The 18,473-nt window shown below is 41.2% G+C and overlaps 1 protein-coding gene across 6 annotated transcripts in view; it reads right to left on the minus strand.

Annotated features, from left to right (window-relative positions):
• The window catches only part of LOC126215124 (uncharacterized), a 60,396-nt gene extending 44,273 nt beyond the window's left edge, over positions 1-16,123 (minus strand). For 2 of the 6 annotated variants that reach the window (XM_049941786.1, XM_049941782.1), the window contains exon 1: positions 13,506-13,633. In XM_049941786.1, the coding sequence (XP_049797743.1) occupies positions 13,506-13,545 (40 nt within the window). In that variant the 5' untranslated portion in view covers positions 13,546-13,633. Of the gene's footprint in view, positions 1-12,753; positions 12,774-13,502; positions 13,635-16,103 lie in introns of those variants that run through there. The other 4 variants (XM_049941784.1, XM_049941785.1, XM_049941781.1 and 1 more) reach the window with 4 other exon arrangements.
• Between the last annotated feature and the right edge of the window lie 2,350 nt (positions 16,124-18,473).

Here is an 18,473-nt window from a genome sequence, read left to right on the forward strand (position 1 = left end):
ATCTAGCTCTTTTTATTGACACAGGAAAACCACGGAATAGCTAATACCGGATGGGATTCGAACTGTCTTCTCTCCGAGACACGAAGTTAACAAAATTGGCAGACAACACGTGCACTGTTATCTAATGGCAATGAGGAACAGCACTATTCCAATTCCAGCACACACTTTTCTGGTGCTGTTGAAAAATATTTGTAGGATGAACATCCAGTGGTATGGTCCTCTTCACTGTCCTTTTACTTTCCTGCAGCTTTATAACCATTTCTCAAAGAGTGAAGAATGTTTGTGCTGTACAAAACCACCAGGCGAAAGGAGATTAAAAATATTAGCCTTTGATATTGGAGTACACAGAGAAAAGCAAAACTGCACAAATTATTATGTAGCAATTCAGTTATCTTACACTTCTCAGTGTTATCCAATAGCTTACATTTCACACCTTGCGATTGTGATGTAACAAGAACACAGAGCTTTAAATTTCTGTTATACCTAATCATCAGTGCATCACAGAGTACTGGTGTAAGGATTATGAACTGCAGCACATGGTACTATGACTGTGCAAGTTGCTAATGTAGGTCTGCCTTAAAGGGTGGGGATCATGTATCTATATTAGCTTTAAAGCTTGAGAAAATCTGACCACAATTAATGTAATGTGGCTGACGTGGGGAGGGTGCAGCTCAGGTATCGGCAGTACGATCCCTGTGTTGTCAGGGGCTACAACCTAGAGGGTACATGACGACCCCACCACAGCGGGCTGGCTACCGTGCTGGATTTCGGGTGCCACGATCGTAAGTGCAGATGGGGACGCACTATGGGTGTAACTTGTGCAACCCATCACGTGTTTAGGCCCAAATTGATGAACAGTGGCTGCAGTTATGAAGCCGTTACGATGACGAGTGCCGAGGTCTTAGTGCACTGAGGACCGGTGATACACCACGTAAGGTGTCCTTCCCCAAAAGGCTCATACTTCTGTAGTATTTTGAAAAATGGAGGTCAAACCCCAATGGGGACCATCACATTGAAGGCCGAAATGGTTGAAACTCCTTTTAGTCGCCTCTTACGACAGGCAGGAATACCTCGGGCCTATTCTTAGCCCGGACTTGCAGGGGGGACACACGTGTCCAGGGACCCAAAGGAAGTCGACGGAAAAAGCAGCACGGTGAAGATCAGCGAGATTGCCAGGGATGGCCGAGACCAAGGGATGGCGCGAAAAACACCAGTCAATAGACAGAAAGCCACTCATTGAGTCCATACATAACAAAACGCGGTTGTGTTGGGACTGGTTAATAAAGGTAAGGGCCTGGGAAATTGCCATCAATTCCGCAGTAAACACCCCACATGTAGGTGGCAGCAGATCATTTTCCGTGCCAACAGAGGACGTAAAGGCATATCCCACACAATCACCTGATTTAGAGCCATCGGTGTAAAAAACAACAGCATCCCGAAACTCCCATAAAAGTCAGCGGAAAAAGTAACGGAACACCATTGGGGGCATGGAATCTTTCGGACCTCGGCGGAGAGCCATCCGAATTCGGGGCCGAGGAACTAACCAAGGGGGGTGGTGGGGAGGGAGCGCGGAAGACAGGACAAAGAAGGAAGCTGAAAATCACGGCAAAGAGATGCAAGGCAGAGCCCAACCGGTAAACCCGCCCGAGGGCGGGAATCGGGTGGGCGACGTCCACGGTCTGGGAACAGGATAGAATAGGAAGGATGAGTGTGAGAGGAACGGATAGCGATTGCATAAGACACAAGAAGCTGGGACCACCGAACAGAAAGGGAGGGGGGGGGGGGGGGGAATACCAGCTTCAACCAGGAGACTATCAACAGGGCTAGTAGTCCATGCAGAGGCACGTCGTATAACTCCCTGGAGCTGCCGCTCTGCAGAGGCTATCGAAGAGGAACTAACCCAAATGCAGAAATCATTTAACATACAGAGCAGGGGCGACCAAAGGACCGACAGAGGCCACAAGTCCATCGATAGCAATGAGGAAAAGAAGTACACTCAATACAGAACCCTGTGGGATGCCAGTCTCCTGGGTCAATGGAAAACTAAAAACAGTACCAACCCGAAACCTGAATGACCGATGGAACAGAAACTGGCAGATAAAAATCGGGAGTGGGCCCCGAAGACCCCAGTGATGAAATGTCAGAAAGATGTGATGGCGCCAAGCCGTGTCATAGGCCTTGCAAAGGTCGAAAAATACTGCAACCAAATGGCGGCGCTGGGAGAAAGCCTGCCGCGCTGCGGATTCCAAGTGAAGTAAATGAGTGATAGGAGACCGTCCCTCACGGAACCCACACTGGTAAGGGGAGAATAGATCCCGAGATTCGAGGACCCAATCGAGCCGACAGGCTAACGTCCGTTCGAGGAACTTGCAAACAACATTTGTCAGACTAATTGGCTGATAGCTTTGAACAAATAGGGGGTTCTTACCAGGCTTAAGGACAGGACGGCGACCACAGATGGCAATGGCAATGGCCGTACTCCACCACGGGACCTGCCGGCGGTGAAATGGTCCAGATGAGTGCGGTACAGCAAGGCTAGCAGCGCGAACAATCGAGTCAGACACGTCACGTAGGACGTCATCAATACAACCTGACAAAGAGGGAGAAAACATGACCTGTGCAGTGTATAGAGGCCAAACAGCGCGTCGGAAAGACCGACGAGGTAACCCGTCCGTCAGGGAGCGGGAAGGGAGCGAGAGAATCGACGGGAAATTGTCACTATCACAAAGGTCGTCATGTGGCGACCAGTGTAATGAAGGGAGGAAAGAGGGAGAAGAAAGAGAAAGATCAATGTAAGAAAAGGTACCATGACCGGCACTGAAACGAGTAGGGGGGCCATCATTAAGAAGGCACAAGTCACGGTCTGCAATAAACTGGTCTATAAGAAGACCTCGTCTAGATGGAAAGGTACTGCCCCACAAGGGATGATGAGCATTAAAATCCCCGAGAAGGAGGAAGGGAGGAGGAAGTTGCTGAAGAAGGGCAGTTAAGGCAGCAGGTGTAAGAGTCCTGTCAGGAGGGAGATAAAGATTGCAAATTGTGACCCCAGAGTCCAGGTGGACCCCAACAGCAACTACTTCCAAAGTAGTTTGAAGAGGAATCCAGTGCTAGCAACTCTGTACGGACCAATGTACAAACGCCACCAGAGATCTGCAGGGGGCCGACCCGATTTCGACAGAAAGCACGGAACCCACGGAGGGTTGGTGAATGATCATCAGTAAAATGAGATTGCTGTAGAACCACAGTAGCTGCAGAGTAAAACGAAATAAGGGATTTCAACTCTGGAAGGTGACAGTACAATTCCATTGGATAACCACAGAACAATGATTCAGTTGGAGGAGGGGGGGGGGGAGGAGAACAGGCTAAAGCCGTGTCACCATCTGTCGCTGACAAGGAGTGGGTGACATCCACGAACAGCAGGTCAGAGTCTGGTTGCAAAGGTGGGGGTGGGACCTCTGGCGACACCAGAGGCTCCTTGTCCCAGGACTTATGTTTCTTCTTCTTCTCTGTTTGAGATCAAGGAGGGCTGAGCTGCAAAAAGGAGCCAGCTGCAGCAAGATCGGGAACAGAAACAGATCGAGCGACCTGGGGGCCGACAGACCGCGGTTCTCGCAGTCGTCGTGTGGCAGCAGATCTTTGGCCTGCAAGGTGCCGGAAAGGGGTATCCAGGGAGGGACGCCCTTGACCGGCAGACGCCGAAGAAGTGGGATACTTCTCCGGCTGGGGAGGGGGAGCAGCGCCCAGAGGAGAAGGTGTGGGAGTCGCAGGGGAGGGGGGGAGGAGAGGGGTCAGGGACTGGGGTAAGAAAGGGGGAGGAAGGGGTGAAGATGCAACCAAAGCATAACTAGATGTCATGGGCACAGGGTGAAGACATGCATACTTCTTACGAACCTCGGTGTAGGTTAAACGATCAAGGGACTTATACTCCTGTATCTTCTTTTACTTTTTATATACTGGGCAATCTAGTGAACGTGGAGAATAATTGTCATGACAATTAACACACAGAGGAGGGGGAACACAGGAACTCCCCTTATGGAGTGGACATCCACAGTCACCACAGAAAGGGGCCTGGGAACAGTGGGAAGACGTGTCCAAAATGCAAACACTTAAAACATCTCATAGGAGGCGTTATGTACGGATTCACGTCACATCGATAAACCATAATCTTTACTTTCTCAGGGAGGGTATTCCCTTCAAAGGCCAGGATAAAGGCACCAGTATCATTGCGGTTGTCCTTCGGACCCTTCTAAACATGCCGAACAAAGTGAACACCCCACCGCCCGAGATTGTCCCAAAGTTCCTCATCAGTTTGAAGGATGAGGTCCCTGAGAAAAATCACACATTGAACCATATTCAGAGACTTGTGTGTGTGTGGGGGGGGGGGGGATAATGGACACAGGAATTGTGCAAGATGGGTATAGGCACGAAGGGCCGCAGACTGGGTAGCTGAAGCAGTTTTGATCAACTACAAACCCGACCGTATCTTGCCCAGGGAGTCCACTTCGCCAAACTTGTCTTCAATGTTTTCCACAAACAATAAAGGTTTGGTATCGGTGAAAGTATCCCCATCAGTCCTGGTGCAAACCAGATAGTGGGGGAAAGGTTTCACCCCTAGCCTACGGGCCTGACCCTCCTCCCAGGGGGTAGCCACGGAAGGGAAGGCCGAAGGGGCAGGAGAAGCAGCACTAGAAGAATCAGCTCCACGCAGAGAGACGGCCGCAGAAGAACGGCCAGAATTCTGGACCCGTATGCATTTCATTTGAATAGCGTCCGCCCTGACACCACCCACTCCGATAAGGGGCTCTCCTCACGGGCGCCACCCAGCCACAGCAAGGGCCGTCTGGCACGGCGGCCATTGCCGGGAGTTCCGATGTTCCAGGATGACGAGCAACCACTCCTAGGCTTACACGAGGTGGTCATAGCTCAGGTATTAGAAGTGTGATCCCTGTGTGTTCAGGGGCCTCGACCAAAAGGGTACATAGCGACCCCACCACACGGGCCGGTTACCGTGCTGGCTATGCTCCCTATCATCAAACGACGACGTGAAAGAAAAGATGGAATGAACGAGGAGGGACACGTCAGAGACACTAGGTAAGGTGCTCTTCCCCAAATGGCTCACACTATGGAATAGAAATTTAGTAATGGAGGTCAAACCCCAGAGGGGAATCAGAGAATGCCAAAAGGATGAGGTGATTATGCAACAAAACTAAATTGCAAAACCAACATAACCAGGAGGATAGTGGGGCCAACATAAGCAAGGACACCAAGAGAGGGAGAGGAGAGGGCGAAGGGGAAGGAGAGGAAAGGAGGGAAAGTGCAAGGAAATGCAGCCCTGGAAAGAAGGAAGGCTGCAATAGCTCGGGGCCCCGTTCTCGCCACGCACGTACTCGCGGCAGAATGTGAGCCCCCTGGGGGGAATTCGCGACGAGGTAGAGAAAATGATCAAAAATTACATCATTCAGCTTTTGCAGAGCCCACGGTCGTCACCAGTGGTCCTCGTCAGGAAGAAGGGTGGTAGTTGGCACTTTTGTGCTGATTACAGGAAGCTTAATAAGATAACTAAAAAGGACATCTACCCTTTTCCACGAATTCACAATACAGTAGATTGTCTGAAGGGGGCTAAGTTTTTCTCAACCATGGACATGTACTTGGGATACTGGCAAATCGGCTGATCGTGAGAAAACTGCATTCACCACCCCTGAGGGCCTGTATCAGTTTACGGTAATGCTGTTTAGTTTGTGTAATGCACCAGCAACTTTTGAACAGATGATGGATAATCTTCTACGTCACCCGAAGTGGGCGATGTGTCTTTATTACTTAGATGACATTATAGTGTTCTCAGAGACATCTGATGAACATATAAAAAGACTGAGGGCCGTTCTTAAGTGTCTCCAACAAGGCGGACTGAAACTTAATCCAAGAAAGTCTCTCAATGGAGCAAAAGAAATCAAAAACTTGAACACCTTGTGTCAAACAAAGGTGTGCGGCCTGACCCAGGAAAGTCAGATCTATAACGGTATTTCCTATTCCTAAAAGTATTACAGATGTGAGAAGCTTCCTCGAATTATATTCTCATTACTGTCGTTTTATCAAAGACTTTTGTATCAAAACCAGGCCACTCCAAGGGTTATTAAATGCCAATGCTAAATTTATATGAGGTGGTGCTCAACAACACTCCTTCGATGTGCTGCGAAAAGCTCTGATGACTGTATGATGAGAGAGCACCTACAGAGCTACACACAGACGCCAGTGGGTATGGGATCGGCGCTGTTCTGGTGCAAATTTCGGACGGAGAAGAGAAGGTTACAGCCTATGCTTTTAGGACACCTACAAATATCAAGAGAAACTACTCAACTACTGAAAGATAATGTCTTGCTGTGATTTGGGTCATGTGCAAATTTCGACAGTATCCCTATGGAAGGCCATGCACAGTTGTTACAGACCATCCATCACTCACTTTGTTGGCTGACAGGTCTTAAGGATCCAATAGGACGATTAGCCAGGTAGGCACTACGTCTTCAAGAGTATGACATTACCATGGTGTACAAATGTGGAAGAAAACACAAAGATGCCAACTGTCTCTCAAGAAACCCTGTGCAAGACCATCAAGACTTTGATGGTGATAGTGACTGTCTCGCTCCACTCCAGGATCTCCTGCGCAGGAGAGCTTCTGTAAAGTTTGGAAGGTAGGAGACGAGGTACTGGCAGAAGTAAAGCTGTGAGGACAAGGCGTGAGTCGTGCTTGTGTAGTTCATATGGCAGAGCACTTGCCTGCTAGAGGCAAAGGTCCCGAGTTCGAGTCTCCGTCCGGCACACAGTTTTAATGTGTATATACTGTATGTATTCTGGCTGGAGGCAGTTCGCTCTGCGCTCTTTTACGTGCAAGTACTGAACAAACCTTCGTTAAGTGAAGTTAGTGTTCGTCATTCATCTAATTACATCTTCTTCTAGGTGACAATATATACCGCAGAAAACAAAAGCAAAGTGATGTAGGAGGTTATAAAATAAGAGACTCGAAAAGGCAGACGCAGGCATAACAACATACAAGTAAAAGATGGGGGTAGAACAATGGAAAGTTCTTGGGAATTATCAAATTTTGTAAATACGTGTAGCACCCACAATAACTTACAAAGCAAGAACGACGATGACGATCTGCAAAAGAGAGCTTTAAGTTTGCAAGACTGTACGACAAGTAAACGAGAAGTTTTCAGGCATAGATGAAGTTACTGTCTCTGTTCTGAAGGTGTGCACAGATAGCATGCAAGCCACATTAACAACCGTCATCATGAATGAATCTTTCAGTTCAGGTGTTTTTCCAGAATATCTAAATATGTACAAAGAGAACAGTAATGCTGCAAACAATGAAAACTACAGACCAGTTTCACTGCTGCCTTCATTCTCAAAAATAACTGAAAATCATGAAAGAGAGGCTAAGTTACATGAGTAAATACAACATCTTTAATGAAGCACAGTCTGGATTCAGAAGTGCAAAAAGCCATTGTGGAGTTCACGAAAGTGGTAATTTAAGTTCTTTACGGGGATGACTGTGTTACAGGCATTTTCTTAGACTTGTCCAAGGCTTTTGACTATTAACTACTACGGACAAGCTAAAAGCACAAGGTATTAGAGGCAATGAATACGGGTGGTTTCAGCCTTACTCGGAAAAAAGGGAGCAAAAGGTGAAAATTTTTCACACGGCTGCTGATAAATTTTTAGTAAAGCAATTGTCAGACACAAAATATATAAACATCAGTGTCCCTCAGGGTAGAGTATTCGGTAAAATTCTGTTTTTAATATAAATCAATTACTTTCCAGACAGTGTAAGAAATGGAGAAAAAGTTCTCTTTGTCGATGACAGCAACATTATAATCACCGATTAAACATCCGAACTCCAATTAGAGAAAACATATGACACACTCGAGGATATTTAGAACAGAGTAGTACATGACAAATTAATGTTGAAATAAAAAAAACTAACAGTACACATTTCAGAATAAATAGAGGAAGCAACTCTGTCATTTTAAGCATAAGTGATAAATCCATAGATTGTATAGCACAGGAATGAAAATAAATTGTCAGCTAATAAGACGGTGGCAAAAAGACTCATCAGTATGCTACGTTCTTACGGTGTTAGCATCAGTTTGTCACAGCTAATGTCTTGTAGTGACATACTATGCCTACACACACTCAGTTCTTAGCTATGGGATTTTCTTCGGAAGACTGAAGGCACAAAACACGGACACAGTTTTTAAATAGCAGAAAAGTCCATAAGAATAAGAAGTGGCTGCAGTAGTCGAGTTCATTGTAAAGAGTGATTTAAAAAATTGGGCATCCTTACTGCACCCCGTGAGTACATATAACAATCTGTGGTGCACATCAGGGAAAATATTAGGGTCATTGCACATCAAAACATGCAATAATTCAAGGATCTGTAACCCTCTATCTCAAATTTTCACAAAACTTTGCACATTTGTTTGTACTTACAACATAGAAACTTCTGCAAAATATTTTTGGTCTCAGACTATAAATTTATTTTATATCAAATTTTAAAGGTAGTGATTCTGATAACTGGGCTCTGCAAGAATTTCAGTACAAAATTTTAATTTTTTTTTTCAGAAGCTAAGTAAGGCATATAGTTAACAAATATCCAGTTATTGAAGCAGTAAAGTTACAAAGAAAATTTTTTAAAAATATTTATGTCTGTCACTTTTTGATTTCAGAAAAAGTGCAAGGACATGGAAAAATGCTTATATCTTATTTCTCCAACCCGCTGACAACCTGATTTTGGTCTTAAATAATCCCTCAGATTGTAAGCTTTCAAATAAAATAAAAAATTTTAGCATGTCTTCTGCTAATTGACACACGCCTGAAATCAAAATACTTTTTGCTGTGACGGAAAAGGATCATTTTAAGTAAGTTCAGCCATTCACTGCCTCAGATGCAACAGTATCAAAGTAGCCTATTTAAGTATAACTCAATCTGGAGAAGCAAGTTAACTTTAAGTGTGAAAATTTATTTCCTTTCATTTGACTAATTAAGTAATTTTTTAAAGATTATAATATATATGATTTATGTGTTCAGCCAACATGAAAACAATGAAATAATTGCTGAAATTCATTGTTGAAAATAAGTGGCATGCAACACTTAAGACTATTTGGCCTCAGTTACTCTGTCTTTCTCCGAGACGGGTCATATCTGTTTGTCGTGGTGCCTGTATAAATTATGTTTTAAGTGAATTAGTGCTCAGTTAATTTCAATGGAAAATGTGATTCGTGTAATGTTGGAAAAATTACTAAAAACATCATGTCATTTTACAACCTGTACCTTAGTATAAAAACTCTACAAAAATACAAGAGCCGAGTGAAGACCAATGAGATTTGGTATTTCTGCGATTCAATATAAACTTCCCACAAGATCAAGAAAGTCCTATTGTAAGTGGACATCACAGATACTATTACTTAAAAGTTTTCGTCGTCAAAGAACTTCTTGTGATCCTTCCAAAAAACACAAACAGTTAAAAAAATCTTTGAAGTCAATATGTCTCTGACTAAAAAAATTAAGTGCTTATAGAATCTATGTAAAACCAGGCCAAAAACTGTACACAATGTGTCATAAGGTTTGTGAACAGAAAACTGACATCAATGATAGAAATGAAAGTGGTGCTGCTGACCCAGAGGTGACATTTCACAAATCAGTACTAAAAAGTCAAAGTATTGAGGCTGCAAATAGAACTACATGATTTGGGGTGCTCTCCCTTAAAACTTCACTCCATTCCAAATCAAAGCAAGGTTTCATATGGCGAAAAGCAGCTAGAGAATGTGAAGCAAGTTTTGGAAAGAAAAGTGTGCTGGGCATTAGGTTGCAGTATTGAAGATCCTGACTGTAGAGAAGAAAAATTTGCTGATGAAATTGTCAAGAAAGTGAAAGATTTTGATGACATGATATTGTTAATGAAAGAAAAGTGGCTAGTGTAAGAATACCTGAAAAAATTCAAATTTTAACTTTGGCTCCACCCTCTTGGACAAAAGAAAACATTATGTCAGAATTCAGTGTTTGTGATTATGCGGTTTCACAGGCTTGGAAACTGAAAACAGAAATATGTATTTCATCAATTCCTAAACCAAAAAGGGGGAAGTTATTGTTGACGAATTGGTAAAGATTGTCACTGATTTCTATCTAAATGAGGAATATACTCGAATGTTACCAGGAGCAAAATACAAAGTTAGCACTCAGAATGATGTGTATATGCAAAAAAGACATCCTTTGCAACTTAAGAGAACTGTACTCTTATTTTAAATGGGAGAGTCCAAACATTAACATATAAAACTGCTTTTGAATGCAACACACACTGAAGAAACATACAAAGAACTTATAAAATTTCTTGTATGTGACACTGAATACTACAAGTACATGGTTAATCACTGTGATAATTGTCCCACTGATGACAAACTATCAGAATTAGCTTACAAAGGTGCTGCTTATGAAATTGAGTTCAGTCAGTGGGTAAACACAGATCATCAGGCAGAAATGGCAAAGCAGTCTGCAACCTAGTGTAGAGAAGCAACTGAAAGATTTGAAAGCAAATAAGTCACCAGGTCCTGACGGAATCCCAGTTCAATTTTACAAAGAGTACTCTACGGCATCGGCCCCTCGCCTAGCTGGCATTTATCGTGAATCTCGCGCCCAGCACAGAAGTCCCAAGCAACTGGAAAAAAGCACAGGTGAGTAGTATATAACAAAGATAAAAGAACAGACCTGAAAAATTACAGACCAATATCTCTAACTTGTTTGCTGCCGAATCCTTGAGAACTAAGGATAAAAGGCAATAGGCAGATTCCATATTTCTAGATTTCCAAAAAAAACATTTGACACGGTGCCCCATTGCAGGCTTTTAACAAAGGCACGAGAACACGGAATTAATTCACAAATATGTGAGTGGCTCACAGACTTCTCAAATAATAGATCCCAGTATGTTGTCCTCGGTGGCAAGTGTTATCAGTGACACGGATATCGTCAGGAAATGCCTCAGGGAGGTGAGGTAGGGCCACTGTTGTTCTCTATATACAGCAAGGATTTAACTGACAGGAGGGGCAGCAATCTGAAGTTTTTTTGCTGGTGACGATGCGGTGTACGGTAAGGTGTCTCAGTTGAGTGACTATAGGAAGATACGAGAAAAGTTAGACAACATTTCCAGGTGGTGTGATGAGAAGCAGCTGGCCCAAAATGTGGGAGACTGTAAGTTAATGCGGTTGAGTAAGAAGATCAAACATGTAATATTCAGATACAGTATTGCTAGTGTCCTGCTCGACACAGTCAAATCGTTTAAATATCCGGGCATAATGCTGCAAAGCAATATGAGGTGGAATGAGAATGTGGTAGGGAAGACGAATGTTTGACTTCGGTTTATTGGGAGAATTTTAGGAAAAAAGTTGTTCAGCTGTAAAGAAGACCATATATAGGACACTGGTGAGTCCTATTCTTGGTTAATGTTCAAGTGTTTGGGATCCGCACCAGGTCGGAACGAAAGAAGACGTCAAAGCAGTTCAGAGCGGGCTGCTACATTTGTTACTGGTAGGTTCAAACGACACTTACAGAGATGATTTGGGAACTCAAAATGGGAATCCCTGGAGGGAAAGTGACATTCTTTTCGAGAAACACTACTGAGAAAATTTAGAGAACCGGCATTTGAAACTGGCTACCAAATGATTCTACTGCTGCCAACATACACTGCGTGTAAGGACCACAAAGATAAGATACGATAAATTGGGATTCGTATCGAGACATGTGGACAATCATTTTTCTGTCGCCTTGTTTGTGAGTGGAACGGGAAATAAAATGACTAGTAATGACTAGTACAGGGTACCTTCTGCAAGCACTGTATGGTGGCTTGTGGAGTATCTATAAAGATGTAGATCCGGGAAATACAAATAAAAACTCAAAACACTATTTTGTATCAGCAGATAAAATTGTACAATAGACTGCCAAAGGAAGTGAGAAAGATTACTAAACTACATTTGTTTAAAAAAGACAGCTAAAACTTTCATCACAAGCAATGCATATTACACAATTAAAGGTTACTTAGTGGATGGTAATGAAATGGGGTACTAAAGTATCTTGTCACATTTCAATACACGGATATGATTTCGCTTTCCCAAGGTTCATACGTCAAAATATAATGCAGTAATATCGATTTGCTGTTTTTTCAGGTGGACAGCTGAGTGCAGAGTCTGGAACTGATTCAAGGAGCACAGCAGAATTTTCTCAGTCCAAAAGTCATCAGTTGGTGTCTTAGTGGAACTGTTTTCTATTTCAAGTGATCAGAAGCAGTCCAGGAGTCTTCAGCAGTTCTCCTGGATCATTAAGGCAAATTTCAGGATACTTCAATAATCTAAGATATGGCCCAACTCCTGTCAGTTCTGTAAATCTAGGGTTACTACAAGTAAAATTAGTGTAACACGTGGTGAGGAAATAATAAATTGGGTAGAAACCTCCATATTCATAGGTGTCCACATGCACTGATTAGAATTTGAATTGGAAAGAGCACATTTTGGAACTCAAAAAACAACTTAGGTCAGCCACATTTGCACTTAGAAAGATTGCAAATATTAGAGGGAGACAAATCAGTAAGATGACATATTTTGCATACTTTCATTCAATAATGTCATATGGAATAATATTCTGAACTAACTAATCTTTAACGAAGAAAGTCTTTATTGTGCAAAAACATGCTACAAGAATAGTACGTTATCTTACCCATGATCATCTTTTAGACTCCCATTTAAGGAATTGGGCATTCTGACTACTGCTTTACGGTATATTTATTACATCACGAAGTTTGTTATAAATAATCCCCTACAGCTCAAAAGGAACAATGATGTACATAATCACTATACCATTAGAAAAAATGACACTCATTACTCCACATGTTTGTTGTCTTTGGCACAAAAAGGGCTGCCACAATACTGCAATATAAATTTTTGATCACTTACCAGTGATATAAAATGTCTGACAGGCAGCAAAGTGTAAATTTTAGGCAAACTGAGATATTTTCCCAGAAGAATTTCTATCACTGTATTGTGTAAAAGATGGTGGGTAGGAATTACTAACTCAACATCTATGTATCTTTTTGTAAAGAAAAAGACCACGCTTACACATGTTCAGAATGTGAAGGTAAAATGACTCGTTCCACATCTTTACGCCTGATCGTGCAAAATAATTCATGGAACATACAACTACCTATCCCCTTAAAGCAAGTTTGTATACCGCATATCTGTTAGGCTTAATGATTATCATTGTGTTACTTTCTGAAATCCTAAATCATTTTAGGATGATCCTTGGATGAATAAAATAAATAAATGAAAAGTATCATAACGAACAGCATTAACCTAGGTAGCACCCATCCACACAAATATCAACAGACGCCAAAGTTAACGCAAAACTGACAATGTGTGTTTCTAATCACGCATTTAGAACCAGATACGTCCACATATGCCTACACTAACCACCTTTGTTCAATTGTTTATCATCATCCTCGAGGCTTTCCATCTCCTTCGCCTGTTTATCTTCTATTAGACAACCAATTTCTCATCTAATAAACGGTACAACTTACACTTCCCGCGGACGTGTAATCTAGTCAAAGATCTTGAAGTGAACCACAAAGAGATGTTATTTTGTCTAAAACTGACATGGTGAGACCGTGGCTGTGTACAATTGATGTAGGTTAATTCTTACAAAGAAGAAAACAGCAACCAGCCACTATTAATACTGCGATTTATTTAGATAAATAGCGCCGTTACCGTTTTCGAACAGGCAAGTTCATCAACAGACGGCTGTTCACAATATTTTCAAGATACACTTTACATTATCGTCCGTTTTCGATTTTTATTATTCCACTGTGGTGTGTTGTTGCCCTACGGTAGAAAAACAGTGTTAGAAGCGCCCTGTGTGAAAATAACTAACCTCCAAACGATGAAATACAGCGTGAATAAATATGTGAGGTTAAGTAAGTAAGATGTAAGTACCATAACCACTAAACTTCACATATTTTAATATTTATTTACGCTGTATTTCATCGTTTGGAGGTTAGTTATTTTCACACAGGGCACTTCTAACACTGTTTTTCTACCGTAGGGCAACAACATACCAAAAATACTTCGCCACAGTGGAATAATAAAAATCGAAAACGGACGATAATGTAAAGTGTATCTTGAAAATCGTGTGAACAGCCGTCTGATGATCAACTTACCAGTTCGAAACCGGTAACGGCCCTATTGACTTAAATAAATAGCAATATTGATAGTGGCTGGTTGCTGTTTTCTTATTTGTAAGAATTAATCTACACGTCTGTACGGCCTGGTTTCCATACGCGCCAATTATTTCCACATGCATTATCCCATCACCATTCGCGTTAAGATTTGACAAGAATAGGTTAAATGTACTTTTCGCTTCAACCGGCGCATGGTGAGGAGATCCTCCAGAATGTAGAAAATTTAAGACAAACAAGAATACACAATAAACATTTAGAATGAAAAACAAATATGCTAATGTTCCGCGCCTACAACGTTAAGGCCCGTCCACACGCAACGATCTGTCTGCGCAAATGTCTGCGCACATCACATCTGCGCAGACAGATCGTTGCGTGTGGACAGAAGATTTGCACCAACCTGAGGTGTGTGCAAACCTGGAAGTTGGAGTTGGAGGTTTGAGCGAAACCTCTCAAATCTGTGGGTTCAAACCACATCTGCGCAGACAAGTTGGAGCGTGTGGACAGGAGATTGCCGCAAATCTGGCGCGAAACAGCTGTTTGCTCAGTCTAGTGTTTGTATTTGTGTGCATAGGGCATTAAAATGGCTGATACTCGTCAGTGTTCTCGAGAGTTTGTAAGTGAATTCATTGAAATATATAGAAACCACCCATGTTTGTGGAAGATTAAAAGTAAAGAATATAGTGACCGAGACAAAAAGACAGCAGCATACAAAGCTCTAATTGAAAAATTGCGGGCAGTTGACGCCTCGGCAAACAGAGAAACAGTAATAAAAAAACAAATTCGTTGCAAACTGGCGAAATTATTTGCGGATGGATGTCGAAACTTATAATTATCTCTAAAAGCTTGTAACCCTTCGTATTACGAGAAAAAAATACTCGTATGAGAAGGGCAATTTCTCCTCATGAACGGCTGGCGGTAACATTAAGATTCCTAGCAACAGGAAGGAGCTACAAGGATTTGGAATTTTCAATTGCAATATCGAAACAAGCGTTGAGTAAAATAATACCCAACACATGTGAAGCTACTTACGCTGTCCTGAAGGATGAGTTCATGAAGGCAAGTCAAGTAAATTAAGTCTGTCAGCGAACTGTTTACCGAAAAGAGTTACCCAAAGTTCAGAAATCTAGAAGATCTGGGGTAAGAGTAGATCAAGTATACCAGCCAACATTATGGTATTTTGATCTGCTTGGATTTCTTAGTGATCAAGAAACGCCAAGACGAAGCAGGAGTACAACTGAAGATGAAATTGGAGTGTCAATGTGCCAGGAAATGGAACACGAGGTAATGTAAAACAAAACAGGTTCGCCCTGCAACTCTCGCAGTAAATGTACGTGAGAAAACTGCTTTCGCCTTAGCAACCACTCTCTACACCATTTTGACCGCCTTCTCTGTTTCCTGCGGTTGGTCTGAATGTTTTTTGCAACACAAGTAGCGAACACAGACCACAACAGAACTTCCTCCATTTCTATATTTCAAAATAACTGAATTAAATTTTTGACGTTTACGGGGAGCGTAGTCGCTTGCCACGGATATTTCTTTTCTACACCGACAGGTGGCGGGCGAGTAGTAGATTGGGGTTTGTGTCGTGTGAACACACCACATTTGCAGCGATCTTTTGTATGTACAGACATCTGCGCCAATGTCTGTGCAGACAGATCGTTGCGTGTGGACCGGGCTTTAGAGAAATTATCGTCATGGATATGGAAGGAGTCGAAAAATTTCTAACGTATTTTCATTCAAAAGGTGATAAATGCTAAGATCATTTTACAACACTTGTTTACAAAGTTCACGTTACTGCATTGAATTTGTGCACAAGTCAGATTGTACCAAAACTCACGTTATTTAATATTATTACTAGTTCATACACATCAGTTTATTATACTAAGAAGTTCGACACTAGACTAGAAAGAGTTGGCCACCAATGAAATGTCAAGGCTCCTCTTAAAATGAACTGTATTTGTAGTTACGCATTATACGGCTACTGGCAAGTTACTCAAAATATGTGGTCCTGAATAAGGGACACCTTTTTGGACCAAAGTAAGTGACCTTAAATCTTTATTTCTAATACTGATTCCATGACTTGAGCTGTTGGTTTCGGAAACAGATGTATATTTTAATGGGGAATTTTACAACGCGCCCATATGGATGGACATAATAATAATGTAAAATATTAAATACATCACAGTGATGAACATTTCGTCTGTCTTCTCATTATCATTTTTAATACACGTTACAATAAAAGTTTGATAAACGCTGTTTATGTGAGAATAATTGTGAAAGAATTTTAGTTATCAATGCAAAGAATAATCAGTGTGTCGTAATGTCTGTGAATAGTACATTGAGTAATAAACTCTGAGGTCTTCTTCCTTTAATTTGAATAAGATCGAACATTAAGGTACTTCGACTCTGGGTGTAGTTGAAAGTAGGAGCTCGCTAATTAAGCTGTTGTATACAGGTCTGTGCTGTGAGAAATAGGAATAATATATGTATTAAACATTACTTTTGTTGTTATTAATGTAATAATGACACCGTCCATGTTAAATATTTAAGCATTTTTACTTAAGTTTGCAACTTCGAGAAATATCATCGCTGAGGTGCAACAATATCTCGACATTACGCGGCAGATTCAAATTTGTGTAAATAGTGAGTTCCACGTTAAGTACATTATATATTATGAGTTTCAGCACATTAATGAATGAGAGTAACATAATTTAAAGTCAGTATTCAGTGTCTTAATATTTTAGCAATAGGCTGTGGTCTGTGCCTCCGTAACGTTAAAAATATTTTAATTAATAATTTTAGTTATTTACCTTACTTGAGATTCTAAAGCAATAAAAATAAGATTGCAAAAAAAAAATTAAATTCAGAGATTATGATCTTAAGTAACAGAAGGCATAATTAATTTCTACCCTTTTAACAGTAACTTATACGTTACTCTCTACGTGTGTGCATATATGTCACATACAAATATTTATTTTAAAAAGTGGAAAGAGATAACTATGTAACAGAAGAGGGACACTATAACTGTCCCCCAATAATACAGGGAAAATACATATTACATAAATAGTAATTTGTACTTATGTATGTATTACACGTACTAATTATGACGCATTTTCTCTTGCATGGAATCTATGAAATGTATCGAGAAAAAGGAAATTTATCCATGAAGAGAACGAAAATATAATACAAATAACGCGTAGAAGAGTTTAACGGAATTCTTGGAAAGTAAAAGTAACAAAAGTATCGAAAGTGATATGTATAAAAGGTAAGTGCATGCGCACGTGTTTTCACGCGTGCATTTGTAAGTGATGACTTGTGGTGCGTAATAAACTTTCACGGTATTTTTCATTAGAATCCACACCAACGACTTACAGATATATTAAATATGTGAAAGCAAGGCCTTTAACCGTCTTGTGTGGCCAAGCAAGCTGGAATATTTTTGCGGAGGTTCTCAGTTAAATTAATTGTTCATTCCACCTCGCGCATAGTGACTGTGTAACTACTCGTGTGATTATAATTTTTGTGCAAGAGTATGTTGAGAAATATTTGACAGATTTGAATGGTTCTTCCAGAAATTGTCACAATCCTCAAAATTATGTTTTTTCAGGAGACCTTTTCCAATGTTTGATGAAATCCGTATATCAAGACATGAGCATTTAATCTTAAATATTTATGCCAAGTATGCCTTGCGTTGTTATCTAATAAATATATTTAATGACATGTAACTATTTTGATACATTATTTTATATTATGGTCATAATGTGTGGGTTAAATAGTAAATGCATTTGGAAAATTCAAATTTATATTGTATTGCACTTCTAACAGGAATTTTACATATTCCTAAATCACTTTTTCATTCCAAGTCTTCAACACTTGACCAATGATGTTGGTTGCATCAAGGGACTAGAAACAATGTTGGGGTGTAGTTGAAAAGTGATTTTATATCTTTCAGTTTATTTTTCTTGATCTTAAATTTCGTACTGTGCTCTCATGGAAGACTCAATAGACTTAAAGCAACCTTTCAACCTTGCACCTCATAGACACTTCTTTTTGTCAGTGTCATCATAATTGCAGGTGACTTTTATTAAGAATGGATTCTGGTCCTTGAATTTGAAACTGACTGTTTGTGAAACAGAGACACCAGAATTCCTTACAATACTGCACTTCTGGCATTCCACATCCTTGAAGTCCTCCTCCTTCGTGTTTA

This window comes from Schistocerca nitens, chromosome 12 (genome assembly GCF_023898315.1).
Source record: "Schistocerca nitens isolate TAMUIC-IGC-003100 chromosome 12, iqSchNite1.1, whole genome shotgun sequence".
Taxonomy (NCBI): domain Eukaryota; kingdom Metazoa; phylum Arthropoda; class Insecta; order Orthoptera; family Acrididae; genus Schistocerca; species Schistocerca nitens.